Below are 17053 nucleotides of genomic sequence, written 5' to 3'. Positions count from 1 at the left end.
CCCCTTTTGGTGTTTCAAGCATTCTGCTATACTTTAGCTATTGAAAAATAGCAGATCTACAAGCTCATAGCGCGCCACCGAGTGGCGCGCTATGAACTTGTAGGTCTGCTATTTTTGAAAAATCGTAAAAATGCGGCACAAATCTTTGAATAGGTATATATTCTTTCAGGTCTGACGTCTTTTTTTTATTTCGACGTCAGGCCTAAATGGGTTAAGCAAGTAGAAGGTAGAAGGGCTCATTGGTGCTCTAGTCTGCAGGGACAACTTGCATCAGAGAAAATAACAATACCTGGACACGTCAGGGGACACTGCAGCACCCAACTGCTCTGCACGTTACCACAAAAATCACACCCGTGTGAACTGAGTGGTGCAAGGTCTTATATAGCCTGATCAGCTGTGGTCTGACGTAATGTCAGTGACCATAGTAACCATGCTCATTATTTTGGGCCCCACGTACAGGTACACACAAACACGGATACGAACAAAGCTGGTTGTTGGAGTGGTTTGCACCACTCAAAAAAAGACTGTGGTTTCCTACTTCACTTTCTTTTTGTCTTTGTCCACTTCTTTGTCAATTTATCTTTGTCTGTCTGTCTGTCTGTCTGTCTGTCTGTCAGTGTGAAGCAGGTGTCCGTGAGTTCCACATTGTCCAGGTGTCCAGCAGCAGTAGACACTGGAGGCTTCACAAGTGCATCAACCCCGCTGAGGACAAAGGTTTGATGTTCTCACAAAGAAAACACTCCAAACTGGAGGCTGTGGCTTGGTCGGTCTCAGTGTCTTGTTGTACATGCCAAGCATGTACAACAAGACACTGAGACTGACCAAGCATACATGCCAAGCATGTACAACAAGACACTGAGACTGACCAAGCATACATGCCAAGCATGTACAACAGCATGATTGATTGATTGATTTGATTGATTTTTCTCAGCCCATATATGGACTTACAGGACTCTTTTACTTACATTTTACATAAACAATGAACCCACATGACAGTTCACAAATAATTTCCAAATGAATACTAAACTAACTAACTAAAACACCCAAGCTTCTTTCATGGAAGATTACATAAAATACACCATTGGGTAGGGCATTAAGCAACTAGTCGACTAGTTTACTAGTCGACTAGTAAATCCACTAGTCGACCTTGTTGGTACTACTTGACTAGTTGATAAGAAAAAAAAGTTTAATTTTTTAATTTTTTTCCCGATTTTGTAGGCCTCAAGATCAGGTAGATTATAGTTATAGTCACCATGTACACAGTTTTTCAATGTACAATTTATTTAATTTTTTACATAATAGGTAGTTAAACAACTAGTCGACTAGTAAACTAGGCAACTAGTCAACTAGTAAAAATGACTAGAAGTGAATGCCCTACCATTGGGCCTGTAACAGGAGACCGGACATGGACCTACTTGAAGAGATGAGATTGTCTTCTACTCCAGGCTCTAGAAACAAACTGTGCCGTACTTCATGACTAAATAACCACTCCAACTTCTGACCATCATCTTCCCAGAATAGCTCAGGTTTTTGTTGTTGCAGTAGCTCAAATAATGGAACCCTCAATCATCATTTTCATGATGATTATTGATTATCATTCAGGTCACATGCATTACATAACCTACTCTCTTCTGGCACCGCTGAGAACTGACCTACTGTACCTCAATAGTTCTCAGCTGGGCACACAATGACAATTGACAAAGCATATTCTGAAAGATATAAGCGAGATCTGCCTCTCTGAAAATAGAAAAAGCTTCCTTTATCCAGGGGCCATTGTCTGCCTTTTTCCAGACCCCCAAAAGGATATGTATTTGGATAGATGGGGTTTTTTTTATGTCGAAGTCCATTATTTATTCGGCATTTGAGCCACGGACCACCATTTGATGAGATTTAGCCTCTGCGCCAAAACTAAAGAATATTTTGTTATCGTTGGATAAGATTGTGTCCACAATTCCATGCTGTATTGATGTGGTACCATTTAGGAGAGATAACAGGCAAACATTGATCCAAATAACAATAAAATAACAATACATTCTCTATTTAGACTTCTTGTATTAAGTAATGCAGATGTTTCACAATAATTTAGCTGGGGAACACCTGGAACCCCCTCCAGGACCACTGTTTAGCTGGGGAGCACCTGGAACCCCCTCCAGGACCACTGGTTAGCTGGGGAGCACCTGGAACCCCCTCCAGGACCACTGGTTAGCTGGGGAGCACCTGGAACCCCCTCCAGGACCACTGGTTAGCTGGGGAGCACCTGGAACCCCCTCCAGGACCACTGGTTAGCTGGGGAGCACCTGGAACCCCCTCCAGGACCACTGGTTAGCTGGGGAGCACCTGGAACCCCCTCCAGGACCACTGGTTGAAAGCCACTGGTGTAGATCATAGAGCGGCACAAAAGCTTAGCGAAAATCGGCAGTCTATAAGCTCACAGCAGCATGAGTTATAGATCTGTTATTTTCACATTTTTTAAATGTTTTGAAAGTGCCAGCGGTTAAGTATTTTCAAGAGCTTGTGACTAAATGATAGCTACAAAACTGGTTAGCTGGTTTTGTCAAAAGCGCTTTGGAATGATTTTCATTGCTTCAATATAAAAACAAAGGTTACCTGAACGGATGTTTAAGAAGTAGTGCCTCCTGAAGCACAGTTCTTTTGGTTTTTGAAGCATCATGAACGCCCCCCCCCCCCCCCCCCCCTCTACTCAACCTCCTCTCCTTTCTTCCTCTCCTACAGACTGGAAGCTGAGCAGCAGAGAAAAATCCAAGCTATGTTTCAGGGCCACACAATGCAACCCCCACCAAGGTAGTGTACTATGTTTCAGGGCCACGCAATGCAACCCCCACCAAGGTAGTGTACTATGTTTCAGGGCCACGCAATGCAACCCCCACCAAGGTAGTGTACTATGTTTCAGGGCCACGCAATGCAACCCCCACCAAGGTAGTGTACTATGTTTCAGGGCCACGCAATGCAACCCCCACCAAGGTAGTGTACTCGGCCTGCCATTATTTACTACTAGTATTATTTTTATTAGTGATTTCTATCAATTACTTTTTCTATTCATGAAATAATCGAGAAGCGTGTTTTATCAACGATTCGATTTACTACTACCCATTTTGGGCGGGAACCCCTTTTGGTGTTAGTATTATGTTATGCTTTAGCTATTGAAAAATAGCAGATCTACAAGCTCATAGCACGCGCGCTACGAGCTTGTAGGTCTGCTATTTTTGAAAAATCGAAGAACCACTGACATAGAAACATAGCTTTTTCAGAAAACTGTCAGGATGTACAGTAGAAGATATTTTTAGAATCTGATCTCAGGTCAAAATTGGTTAAACTAACATTCGTATTTGTGGGAAAGCTTTTGCGGAAAATAGCCAATGGACGAGCTCTCACAACGTGTTCCGCTGCGACACGTTTTCACTAATTTGGGGATTTGGGGGGGTTTAAAAACAATGCCTATAATGTTGTGTTGAAAATAGGGATTGATTATTAAACCGTGCACCAAGCACAAAGCCTCGTGTGATAGACATGTGTTGTAGTGACATGGGGTTTGTAAATCTGTTTTCTCTGTCTCATTCATTCCCCAGCTACCTCGGGCACCACAGACAAATACACCTTTGCAGACCTGAGTCTGGGAACGGAACAGGTAGGATTTAGCAAGACAAAAGAAGTGATGTCTTTTTGTCCGAACGTCTTTTTCATGAGCTGCTTTCTCAATGTGTTCAATGAAATGCACGCGTAAGAAGTCAAATCAACATAAAAGCAACAATATACACTTAAAGCTGCTATCCAGAACACTTTTTAAGTGGTGCAACCACTTCCTTAACCCATTCAGGCCTGACGTCGAAATAAAAAATAAAAAGTTTTCTAAATCATGACAATTTTCGGAAAGATTTGAGGCACATTTTAACGATTTTTCAAAAATAGCAGACCTACAAGTTCATAGCGCGCCACTCGGTGGCGCGCTATGAGCTTGTAGATCTGCTATTTTTCAATAGCTAAATTATAACAATGTTTAAAACACCAAAAGGGGTTCCCGCCCCAAAATGGGTTAATGGTTAATGTGGTTAAACGCTAACGTGACATGGATGCGTTCCAGGTCTCAATGGGTTAAGTGACTATGTGTGTCTCTGGTTATGAATATAACCGATATTCTGTATGTTAATACATTATAAGTATAACACTTAAAGGGGCATTCCACTCATTTTCAACATTTTACTATGTCATTAATGTACCTTAGAGCTGTTGTGTGGAAATAATAAAAAAGTTCCCCCATTCTGTGTTTCCTAGAACTAGAGGTCTGAAAAAAATCATTAACATGGTGAAACACATCTTGATGATGTCATCAAGATGTGTTTCACCATGTTAATGGGTGGTTTTCCCCTTTAACCTCCCATTAAAAAGTTACGCACGTTAATTGATGTAGAACAGCTTCTCTCCCGTTCACGAGTTCCACAGGTTATATTTTCATTGCACTAATGATGGGGCCTCGAAAGGATGTGATTTACATAATTGATGATGTGTTGGAAACGAATATATATATATAGGTCACTTCCTCTGATGCGGTTCATTCATACGCTGACAAAGCAAGGCCAATATTATATAGGCCTGCTGCTGCTTTAACCCCTTCTGGGCGGGAACCCCTTCTGGTGTTTTAAACATTAAGTTATGATTTAGCTATTGAAAAATAGCAGATCTACAAGCTCATAGCGCGCCACAGAGTGGCGCGCTACAAGCTTGTAGGTCTGCTATTTTTGAAAAATCGTTAAAATGTGGCGCAAATCTTTAATATATATTCTTTCAGAGCCACTGTTTTTAACTCAAATCTTTGCTTCTGAGAGGTCCCTGGAACAACATATTTTCAGATGGGGGTCGGTTGGCCAATTACATATAATCTTGGGGGTCCTTGACATGAAAATGTTTGAGAACCACTGACATAGAAACATGGGGTTTTCAGAAAACTGTCATGATTTAGAAGACATTTGTAGAATCGTTCCCAGGTCAAAATGGGTTAAAAGCCTTGAAAGACTACTAATGATGTACTACTTTGTGAGTGCGTTTGTTTCTGATGACAACGCATGGATTCAAGCTCTCAGTCATTTGGATTCCATAGAAGTCAGCATGTCTTCAGCATGTCTGAACTTGGTCACACAAACATTTTCAGTGGAGAGATTTTATTTGTCTTTAGTCCAACGCTAAACGTGCGTCGTCCGCCTCCTTCTCTTTATTTAGTCCAACGGCTAAACCGTGCGTCGTCCGTCTCCTTCTCTTTATTTAGTCCAACGCTAAACGTGCGTCGTCCGTCTCCTTCTCTTTACTTTAGTCCACGCTAAACGTGCGTCGTCCGCCTCCTTCTCTTTATTTAGTCCAACGCTAAACGTGCGTCGTCCGTCTCCTTCTCTTTATTTAGTCCAACGCTAAACGTGCGTCGTCCGCCTCCTTCTCTTTATTTAGTCCAACGCTAAACGTGCGTCGTCCTTCTCCCTCAGATCATCAGCTCTTCCACGCCGTGTGCAGATTTCTTCTTCCCGGCATTACACGGCGGCAGCGGCGAGGAGGGCGGTCGTGCATCTAGCGCCCCCGCAGGCCAGGAGTCGGTGGCCGGAGGCGGCGTTGGGCGCCGATGTCGCCGCCGTGGTCAGGAAGTGTAACGACCTGGACCTGGACATCATCGTCCTCTGGGAAGGTAAGGACCAAGAGAGATTGTAGGCTCTGTGTGTATATCTTGTAACTTTAGAGATGTCTGTCACAAATTTGTCTCTGTCCTCGCTGCTCGCATCTCAGTGCCTGGACCAATTGGGCTGAATTTGCACACGGGCATTGATCGCTAGTTTATGCACGCCACTGTGAAGCCCCTTTATCACTTTCCCAAATTGTATGCTACTCATTAGCTTTTTTTTAGTGCCCATCTCAACCTCCAAAGCTGTCAAAATCTCTAAAACATTGAACTCTTGAACATTTCCATTTCTGTGTATTTTTATATCAAAAGTCCATAATTTTTTTTGAATGACTTCCTTTGAACGGAAACGTGCTGCGTGATGATGTAATGAGGCCTGTATGAATAAAAAATAATCTTGATTTGATTCATGGCTGCACTTTCCTCCAAACATAGCTGATTACAGAACGTCTGTACACGTCTTAAGGCGTTTTATATTGGCCCTGACCCTAAGCTACATCCTTGTCTTGTTTACCTTTTTCAGATGTTTATACCTCGGAATCTAATCCCAGATTCCGATTCTTATCAAAACAAGCGTTGTTTTCGGACGATTTTGGCTGTGTCACTAGTCGCGGTTGCAAGGTTTATGTTTGGGATGACTTAGATATGTGGTCCGATAGATTTAACATTGGTGTCTTTCAGTTTCGGTTCACAGACCTGGATTGCTATCTAAGTTACATAAGTTGAGCCTATGTATATGCCTGTAAGGTCGTCGAGACTAGGGCAAGTGCTTTTGAAATAGCTACGGGCTAAGATGGATTCTGAAGAGGTGGGTTTTCAGACTACGGTGGAAGATTGGGAGCGAGTCTGCAGTTCTGATTGCAATGGGAAGTTCATTCCATAGTTTTGGAGCCAGAAGGGAGAAGAGTTTGGGATGTGTGGAGTGTTGTCCCAGCGTTTTTAGTGAATGTACTTCAAGCTTCCCTGCGTTGGCTGATCTGAGCACGTGGGAGGGTTTGTAGGGTCCGATCAGACTTGCAAGATATAGGAGTGCCATACCTTTGGTTGCTTTGAAGGCCAGCATCAGAGTTTTGTACTCTGTGCGGGCAGTGACCAGGAGCCAATAGAGGGAGCAGAGAAGTGGGGAGACATGTGAGAATTTTGGCTGGTTGAAGGATCAATTTGAGAGGCTTAAGTGTGCATGCGGTAGGCCAGTAAGAAGAGAGTAATATAAATAATGAATTGTATTTCTATTGCACTTTTCATTCACAAGTAATCCCAGAGTGCTACATGGTTAAAAACACATACTGTAATCAATCATACAGTAGAGTAGAAGGTTAAAAAAACAAGTCCAGCACAAAAAGGACGGTGCCCCACATGTGTTCCCTCCGTCAGAATGCTTGTCTCTGTGTGTGTCCAGTGTCGCACGTCATCTGCACAGGCAGGGAGCTAGCGTTCCGACAGCGATATCGTGCGGAAAACTGTCCTGAGTGTCGGCCATTGCGTTGCGACATAGCCTGAACCAATCAATAGTAGCGTGTAGATCTAGTGCCACGAAACCTCTCTCAAATAGAGACTCTGCGAGCAAATATAGGAGGGTTGGACGATGTCGCTGCACAGCACGTTGTCGCTCGCGGTACACCAGGACAGTCATTGAAAAAAAAATATTCTAATGAGATTTCATCATTCTCTCACTCGCATTGCTGGCAGTGCAGATTAGGTGTCGGAACTGTCTCTGTGTGTGTCCAGGCGTATGCTCAGCAGAACGCTTGTCTCTGTGTGTCCAGGCGTATGCTCAGTCAGAACTCTTGTCTCTGTGTGTGTCCAGGCGTATGCTCAGTCAGAACGCTTGTCTCTGTGTGTGTGTGTGTGTGTGTGTGTCCAGGCGTATGCTCTGTCAGAACGCTTGTCTGTGTGTGTGCATCTCCAGGCGTATGCTCAGTCAGAACGCTTGTCTGTGTGTGTGTCCAGGCGTATGCTCAGTCAGAACGCTTGTCTTCGTGTGTGTGCGTCTCCAGGCGTATGCTCAGTCAGAACTCTTGTCGTGTGTGTCTCCAGGCGTACGTGGTGGAGGACAACAAACAGCTCATTCTAGAAGGACAGCTTCATGTGGCTCTACAGACCATCGGCAAAGAGGCCTGCTCACTCTCTCAGAAAGAGGTATGAACGCACACACACACACACAGACATAGGCACACGTGCACGCACACACACACACACACACACACACAGGAGCACACACATCATCATAATTGTTTGACTGCGAGATCATGGATTTCACAATACCACACCAGACTTCCCGGTCCTTCATTGCCATCCCCAGTTCCTGCTTACTGCTGCATGTGTCCCTAGCGATGACATCAAGGAACGACAGTTTTCTACCTCAGGTCTGCTTTGAGGCAGGACTCCAGAGAAGAAGGGAAGATATAAGCTCATGATCAGCTCTGTAGCAGTGGCCGGAAAATTGTGTTCTTCTGGAACTAGTGAAGAAACACGGGGAAGGTTGCCATATATTAGAGAAGTCGATCCAGCCGTTTCTCTAATTTCTTTGAACGTGTCCATGTCTCGGAGCCATAGAGTAGAATCGGCTCGGCGGTCGTCCTAAATATTTTCGCACGCACGCACGTGCGCGCACACACAGGAACACACACGCACACACATAGGCACACTTGTAGTACCAGCCAGCTCGACCCGCCAGCGTCTAACGCTGTGTGTGTGTGTGTGTGTGCAGTGCGATCTGAGAGAGAGATACGCACACAAAACATGCATTTTGAAAGAAGGCAGACAGCGATTTAACTTTGCCCACTGACGTGTGTTTTCCGTGCTGGGCATGTTGCGCCAGACAACAGCCACAGCCACTTGCCCGAATGTGCCCAAAATGTGCTGACCTCATCACATTTGTCATGACGTCTATGGTAGTTTTTAGCCCACGGAGTGTTTTTTGTGCAAAACTAATGCTTGGAATGGATTCAGAATTATGAAAACCCCCTAGTTTGACATGTCACATGCTACTTAAAGCATAAGGAAGTTTGACATTTTTTACATTTTTGACAATTTTGCCTGCCATAGGATGTTAAAGGAGAATTCCATACTAGAAGGCTTTCTTACCTTTATTTGTAGTTGTTACGTCCCCACCAAAGAGGTCCAGGTGTTATTGTGTGCAAAAGCGCATTATTGGCTATTTACCCTACCATAAGCCCTCAATGAATTGCATTAAATTGAATGGAGCTATGGGGTGTTGTGCTAATTCGCTTATTTCCATCGCTCAAAAATCAATGTTTTTTGTATATATCCTCTCTTCATAATGTAAATAGTATCCCAAGCGGCACACTTTACTACTTTTTCGATGGAAATAAGCGAATTAGCACAAAAACCCAACCCCCATTGAGGGCTTATATTAGGGGAAGTAGCCAATAATAACACCTGGACCTCTTTGTTTGGGACGTAAAAACTACAAATAAAGGTAAGAAAGCCTTCTAGCATGGAATTCTCCTTTAATGGTAGGGTCACAAGAAACCCCTATAAAAGAATTGCCCAATAGTAACAGCCGGTCAGCAAGTGGATTCGTGAATGTATGTATATAGACAATATTTTATGCCAATAAAAAAAGACTATATACCAAATTTCCCACTTTAAACAAAAGAAGCCTGTCGGCTGCCGGACTATTATCTCTGTATTTATTTGTTCGTAAATGAACACCTACTTGATTATACTACAGCGTCACACAGAAGCATCAAAGAGTTGCATATCTGCACGCCTTTGAGCTTTTAAATTTGAATTCCTGAAAAGTAACAATTTTGGACATATGAGGTTTCCACCCGACAGAACGGTATCATTATGTACAGTTCATATGAGGTTTCCACCCGACAGAACGGTATCATTATGTACAGTTCATATGAGGTTTCCACCCGACAGAACGGTATCATTATGTACAGTTCATATGAGGTTTCCACCCGACAGAACGGTATCATTATGTACAGTTCATATGAGGTTTCCACCCGACAGAACGGTATCATTATGTACAGTTCATATGAGGTTTCCACCCGACAGAACGGTATCATTATGTACAGTTCATATGGGGTTTCCACCCGACAGAACGGTATCATTATGTACAGTTCATATGGGGTTTCCACCCGACAGAACGGTATCATTATGTACAGTTCAATACATTGTCTTTTGTTCAAACGACACAATGAGCCAAATATAACCACGGGGGAAAAGTTAAAGGAGCATTCAGTGATTTGAGTGATTTGGAAAACCACCCAGTCCGCCCGGTAACAAAATGTGCACATGCACGCTCTACAGTGGGGAGAAGTGCAACAGGCCAACAGAATGTGCACCAAGGCCCGCCCCCACTCGATCATGATTGGAGGAAGGCCCCTCTCATCCTGATTGGATGAAGGCTTTGCCACCCGCCTCCGGGTAGAATTGTAGGTTGGTCCTTGAGATGGGATTACTACTCAGCCAGCTGGATAACTGTGACCTTGAGATGGGATTACTACTCAGCCAGCTGGATAACTGTGACCTTGAGATGGGATTACTACTCAGCCAGCTGGATAACTGTGTGAACATGAAATAACTCCTCATTACGAGGAGGATTACTACTCAGCCAGCTGGATAACTGTGTGAACATGAAATAACTCCTCATTACGAGGAGGATTACTACTCAGCCAGCTGGATAACTGTGTGAACATGAAATAACTCCTCATTACGAGGAGGATTACTACTCAGCCAGCTGGATAACTGTGTGAACATGAAATAACTCCTCATTACGAGGAGGATTACTAGTACTCAGCCAGCTGGATAACTGTGTGAACATGAAATAACTCCTCATTACGAGGAGGATTACTACTCAGCCAGCTGGATAACTGTGTGAACATGAAATAACTCCTCATTACGAGGAGGATTACTACTCAGCCAGCTGGATAACTGTGTGAACATGAAATAACTCCTCATTACGAGCCGCCGTTATTTGCTCAACTAGACAGCTAGGATCAATATCCAATATCCTTGTTTAATTAGACAAATTATCCTCTGACAGACATACACTCCTGTTTCTTTTTCACCTGTGTTTCCAAATGAGTTGACTTAAAGCTGCTATAAGCAATAATATGTCAACATTTTAATGACCTTTTTTTCTTTTCTTTTTTTGGTATTCAGACAGCCAGCAATGGGTAGAACGCTCTAAAAAAATGTAGTCTCCGTGACACATCTAGGGGCCGCAATCTGCATTCAAAGATTTTCCTAGAAGCTTTGTCATTGGTCGATTTGCCTGTCTGCTTCCTGATTGGTTAGTCATTGCGACCGGGTTTTTTTCGACCAATGACAAAGCTTCTAGGAACATCTTTGAATGCAGATTGTGGCCCCTAGATGTGTCACAGAGACTAATTTTTTGGGGGGAGCGTTTTACTCATTTCTGGCTGTTTGAAATACCAAAAAATAAATAAAAAACAACGTCATTAAAATTTGGACAGAGAGCTAGAGTGAGTCTGTCTGTCTTTCTGTGATGGTGGAAAAACAAACACAGGTGGAAGAATATATACAGTATTCTTTCAGAGCGAGCGTTTTTAACTCAAAACTTTGCTTCTGGGGGGATCACTGGAACAACATATTTTCAGATGGAGGTCTGCGGTGAAACACAGATAATTCTGGGGGTCCTTGACATGAAAAAGGTTGAGCACCGCATAGAAACATAGGGGTTTTTGAGAAAACTATCGGGATTTAGAGGACATTTTGTAGAATCGGCCTCAGCTCTAAATGGGTTAAAGCACCCTGTATATACAGTATTTTATTTTCTCACCACAAACAGGGGTTCATACTTCATACATACATTATCATCAGAATTCAGTCAAAAAAAAGAATGTGTGCAGAACTCTCCTTTAACCCATGACCTCGAAATAAAAAAAAAATCTTCTAAATCTTACATATTTTCACGATTTTTCAAAAATAGCAGACCTACAAGCTCGTAGCGCGCCACTCGGTGGCGCGCTACGAGCTTGTAGATCTGCTATTTTTCAATAGCTAAATTATAACAATGTTTAAAACACCAAAAGGGGTTCCCGCCCAAAATGGGTTAAGGGGGAAGGATCATTTCCTCTTCCTTGGGCCTGCTGAAAGGTGGATTTCTCTTGAGTTTTCTGTTTTAAAAGATGCAAGCGATCTCCAATAAGTGTCCCATTGGCTTAGAGGCAGCCAACCGTGTCCCATTGGCTTAGAGGCAGCCAATCATGAAAAAGTGTCCACTACGCTCGTCAGTAAGTCGCCATAGGAGCAACGTTTGGATCTATAGCCCATAGGTACCCGCTTTGCGGCGAGATCAAAGCGTGTCCTACTCTACACTCTGGATCAGCTCTGCAAGCTGATAAAAAATTAAAAATCACACCCGTGTGAACTGAGTGGTGCAACTGTTCACACACTACGTCACACACTAACCATAGCAACCATGCTCATCTGTACGTGGCCCCACGTACAGATACACACATACACAGGTACATACAGACAAAGCTGGTTATTGGAGTGGTTTGCACCACTCAAAAATAAAAATAAAATGCTAAACGCAACACATGTTGAAAAAGTAAGTTATAACGAAAAAAGGCTGGCAGTGGCTAAACGCAGAAAGACGTCAATGATTTTTTTTCCTTTTTTTTTGTTAAAGGGTAAGACCACTTTTGTAGAGGTTTGGGTTGTGTAGTTACCTTGCCATGATGTAACTCCAAATGTGGACAAGAAATCAAAAATAATTTCTCCAGTGATTAGAAATTGATAATTCAAAATATGCTCCTCATTGACTTACATTGTACGCTGAAACAGCTCTCAAAGTCACTCTTTTAGTACGTAAACAAACACAAACAAAGTTGTTTCAGACAATATAGAGCAACACCAAAACTTATTTCTTCATAAAAATGGTAACTTCCTGTTGATTTTACTATATGAAGATCTGGATCCGGATCCATGGATCCAGTCCGGGTTTTCTTCTGAATAAAAATGGACAAATCAACAGGAAGTTAACATTTTTATGAAAAAATAAAACCACATGAGTTTTGGTGTTGCTCCATATTGTCTGAAACAACTTTGTTTGTGTTTGTTTACGTACTAAAAGAGTGACTTTGAGAGCTGTTTCAGCGTACAATGTAAGTCAATGAGGAGCATATTTTGAATTATCAATTTCTAATCACTGGAGAAATTATTTTTGATTTCTTGTCCACATTTGGAGTTACATCATGGCAAGGTAACTACACAACCCAAACCTCTACAAAAGTGGTCTTACCCACAAATTATGACATTTTCAAAAGGCATTTTTAAGTTGTCATGTGTACCGTGACATGTCCCTGTACCTGGTGGCCCTATTAGACAGACTGGTGTCCCTATTAGGAGACAAGACGGCCTGTTCCCACAATGATCACATAGTGTACTTCCACCAGACACCTTTTTTCTCTTCTAAATTAACCCATTTAGGCCTGACCTCAAAATTTAAAAAGGTTATTCTAAATCCTTCAGTTTTCTGAAATAAATATTTTCACGATTTTTCAAAAATAGCAGACCTACAAGCTCCTAGCGCGCCACTCGGTGGCGCGTTATGAGCTTGTAGATCTGCTATTTTTCAATAGCTAAATTATAACATAATGTTTACAACACCAAATTGGGTTCCCGCCCAAAATGGGTTAATGCACTTTCTTCAGTGCTTTGTAACCTTTTTCATATCAAGGTCCATTATTTCTTTTTGAGCCACGGACCACCATTTGATTTGAGATTTTGCCTCTCGGGCCCAAAAAATATTTTGTCGACATTTTGTAGAATCTGGTCTCAGATCTTAATGGGTTAGAAAAATGACTAGCGGTTAATATGACATGATATCCATTCGTCATTGAGTCTTCTCTTTGTGCAGAGAATGCTTGGCAGCCAGGAACAGAACACTATACTACCCATGGCCTCATTTACTTGTCATTTTATGATAAATCAAGTTCAAGGTTGGCCGTGCACACGCAGACTATAGTACGGCACGCTGCAAAACTCAAACCAGTCGGTAGTTCTCATTAAAACTTTTAATTTCAAGGACTCCCTTTCAAGGATCTCCAAATCTTTTATTGTACCTGTCTGGGTCTCTGAAATATTGGATTTATTTATTACAGGTCTAGAAGAACAGTACTTCCAAAGAATCACTGTGAATGTGGAGGAGTTTAATAACAGAACCCATGTAAAATATGTACAAGCTTGGGAAGAAGAAATCTGGCAAAAGCCAAAAAATAAGAAGTTATTGTTTATTCAAAAAAGATTATAAATGTGAAAAATATGTTATGTTTAACCTAGAAAAAAGTCGGAGGTCACTGTGCACAGATACGTTGTGGCATTTTGCCATTACACATTGAAACAGGAAGATATAGGGGTGTTGCTGAGGAGGATAGGATATGTGAATACTGTGATCTGAACGAGGTGGAGAATGAAATACATTCTATTTTATTTTGTCCTCTGTATCATGATCTGAGAGTAGTGTTGGTTTGAAAAAGTCCACACCCCCGATCTGGCCCTGGTGGAGTGTGAGAGTGGTGCATTGGTTGATTTATTTTTCTCCATGTTTTCGCTTCGAGTATCATGGAATAGGAGGTGAAGGGTGACGTATATAATTGTATTATAGATGAACTTATAGATGAACTGTATTATAGATTGGCTATATATTTCATGTGCAGGTCTGTGTGGGTCTACTGCACTGTACTATATATTTCATGTGCAGGTCTGTGTGGGTCTACTGCACTGTACTATATATTTCATGTGCAGGTCTGTGTGGGTCTACTGCACTGTACTATATATTTCATGTGCAGGTCTGTGTGGGTCTACTGCACTGTACTATATATTTCATGTGCAGGTCTGTGTGGGTCTACTGCACTGTACTATATATTTCATGTGCAGGTCTGTGTGGGTCTACTGCACTGTACTATATATTTCATGTGCAGGTCTGTGTGGGTCTACTGCACTGTACTATATATTTCATGTGCAGGTCTGTGTGGGTCTACTGCACTGTACTATATATTTCATGTGCAGGTCTGTGTGGGTCTACTGCACTGTACTATATATTTCATGTGCAGGTCTGTGTGGGTCTACTGCACTGTACTATATATTTCATGTGCAGGTCTGTGTGGGTCTACTGCACTGTACTATATATTTCATGTGCAGGTCTGTGTGGGTCTACTGCACTGTACTATATATTTCATGTGCAGGTCTGTGTGGGTCTACTGCACTGTACTATATATTTCATGTGCAGGTCTGTGTGGGTCTACTGCACTGTACTATATATTTCATGTGCAGGTCTGTGTGGGTCTACTGCACTGTACTATATATTTCATGTGCAGGTCTGTGTGGGTCTACTGCACTGTACTATATATTTCATGTGCAGGTCTGTATGGGTCTACTGCACTGTACTATATATTTCATGTGCAGGTCTGTGTGGGTCTACTGCACTGTACTATATATTTCATGTGCAGGTCTGTGTGGGTCTACTGCACTGTACTATATATTTCATGTGCAGGTCTGTGTGGGTCTACTGCACTGTACTATATATTTCATGTGCAGGTCTGTGTGGGTCTACTGCACTGTACTATATATTTCATGTGCAGGTCTGTGTGGGTCTACTGCACTGTACTATATATTTCATGTGCAGGTCTGTGTGGGTCTACTGCACTGTACTATATATTTCATGTGCAGGTCTGTGTGGGTCTACTGCACTGTACTATATATTTCATGTGCAGGTCTGTGTGGGTCTACTGCACTGTACTATATATTTCATGTGCAGGTCTGTGTGGGTCTACTGCACTGTACTATATATTTCATGTGCAGGTCTGTGTGGGTCTACTGCACTGTACTATATATTTCATGTGCAGGTCTGTGTGGGTCTACTGCACTGTACTATATATTTCATGTGCAGGTCTGTGTGGGTCTACTGCACTGTACTATATATTTCATGTGCAGGTCTGTGTGGGTCTACTGCACTGTACTATATATTTCATGTGCAGGTCTGTGTGGGTCTACTGCACTGTACTATATATTTCATGTGCAGGTCTGTGTGGGTCTACTGCACTGTACTATATATTTCATGTGCAGGTCTGTGTGGGTCTACTGCACTGTACTATATATTTCATGTGCAGGTCTGTGTGGGTCTACTGCACTGTACTATATATTTCATGTGCAGGTCTGTGTGGGTCTACTGCACTGTACTATATATTTCATGTGCAGGTCTGTGTGGGTCTACTGCACTGTACTATATATTTCATGTGCAGGTCTGTGTGGGTCTACTGCACTGTACTATATATTTCATGTGCAGGTCTGTGTGGGTCTACTGCACTGTACTATATATTTCATGTGCAGGTCTGTGTGGGTCTACGGCACTGTACTATATATTTCATGTGCAGGTCTGTGTGGGTCTACTGCACTGTACTATATATTTCATGTGCAGGTCTGTGTGGGTCTACTGCACTGTACTATATATTTCATGTGCAGGTCTGTGTGGGTCTACTGCACTGTACTATATATTTCATGTGCAGGTCTGTGTGGGTCTACTGCACTGTACTATATATTTCATGTGCAGGTCTGTGTGGGTCTACTGCACTGTACTATATATTTCATGTGCAGGTCTGTGTGGGTCTACGGCACTGTACTATATATTTCATGTGCAGGTCTGTGTGGGTCTACTGCACTGTACTATATATTTCATGTGCAGGTCTGTGTGGGTCTACTGCACTGTACTATATATTTCATGTGCAGGTCTGTGTGGGTCTACTGCACTGTACTATATATTTCATGTGCAGGTCTGTGTGGGTCTACTGCACTGTACTATATATTTCATGTGCAGGTCTGTGTGGGTCTACTGCACTGTACTATATATTTCATGTGCAGGTCTGTATGGGTCTACTGCACTGTACTATATATTTCATGTGCAGGTCTGTGTGGGTCTACTGCACTGTACTATATATTTCATGTGCAGGTCTGTGTGGGTCTACTGCACTGTACTATATATTTCATGTGCAGGTCTGTGTGGGTCTACTGCACTGTACTATATATTTCATGTGCAGGTCTGTGTGGGTCTACTGCACTGTACTATATATTTCATGTGCAGGTCTGTGTGGGTCTACTGCACTGTACTATATATTTCATGTGCAGGTCTGTGTGGGTCTACTGCACTGTACTATATATTTCATGTGCAGGTCTGTGTGGGTCTACTGCACTGTACTATATATTTCATGTGCAGGTCTGTGTGGGTCTACTGCACTGTACTATATATTTCATGTGCAGGTCTGTGTGGGTCTACTGCACTGTACTATATATTTCATGTGCAGGTCTGTGTGGGTCTACTGCACTGCTTGAGTTGCTGGCTGGTTACACACCTGAATGGTTTTGTTTTATTTTTGT

General features: G+C 42.4%; 1 protein-coding gene across 1 annotated transcript in view; it reads left to right on the top strand.

Moving 5' to 3' along the window:
• trappc8 (trafficking protein particle complex subunit 8) overlaps window positions 1-17053 on the top strand; it is a 91607-nt gene that overhangs the window by 55799 nt on the left and 18755 nt on the right. The window contains 7 exon segments of the mRNA XM_079506029.1: window positions 618-714; window positions 2734-2802; window positions 3588-3646; window positions 5490-5624; window positions 5626-5682; window positions 5684-5686; window positions 7715-7816. Of these exon segments, the coding sequence (XP_079362155.1) occupies window positions 618-714; window positions 2734-2802; window positions 3588-3646; window positions 5490-5624; window positions 5626-5682; window positions 5684-5686; window positions 7715-7816 (522 nt within the window).

The sequence above is a fragment of the Electrona antarctica genome (genome assembly GCF_951216825.1).
Source record: "Electrona antarctica genome assembly, chromosome: 7".
NCBI lineage: Eukaryota > Metazoa > Chordata > Actinopteri > Myctophiformes > Myctophidae > Electrona > Electrona antarctica.
This window is presented reverse-complemented; position numbering and strand designations above follow the sequence as displayed.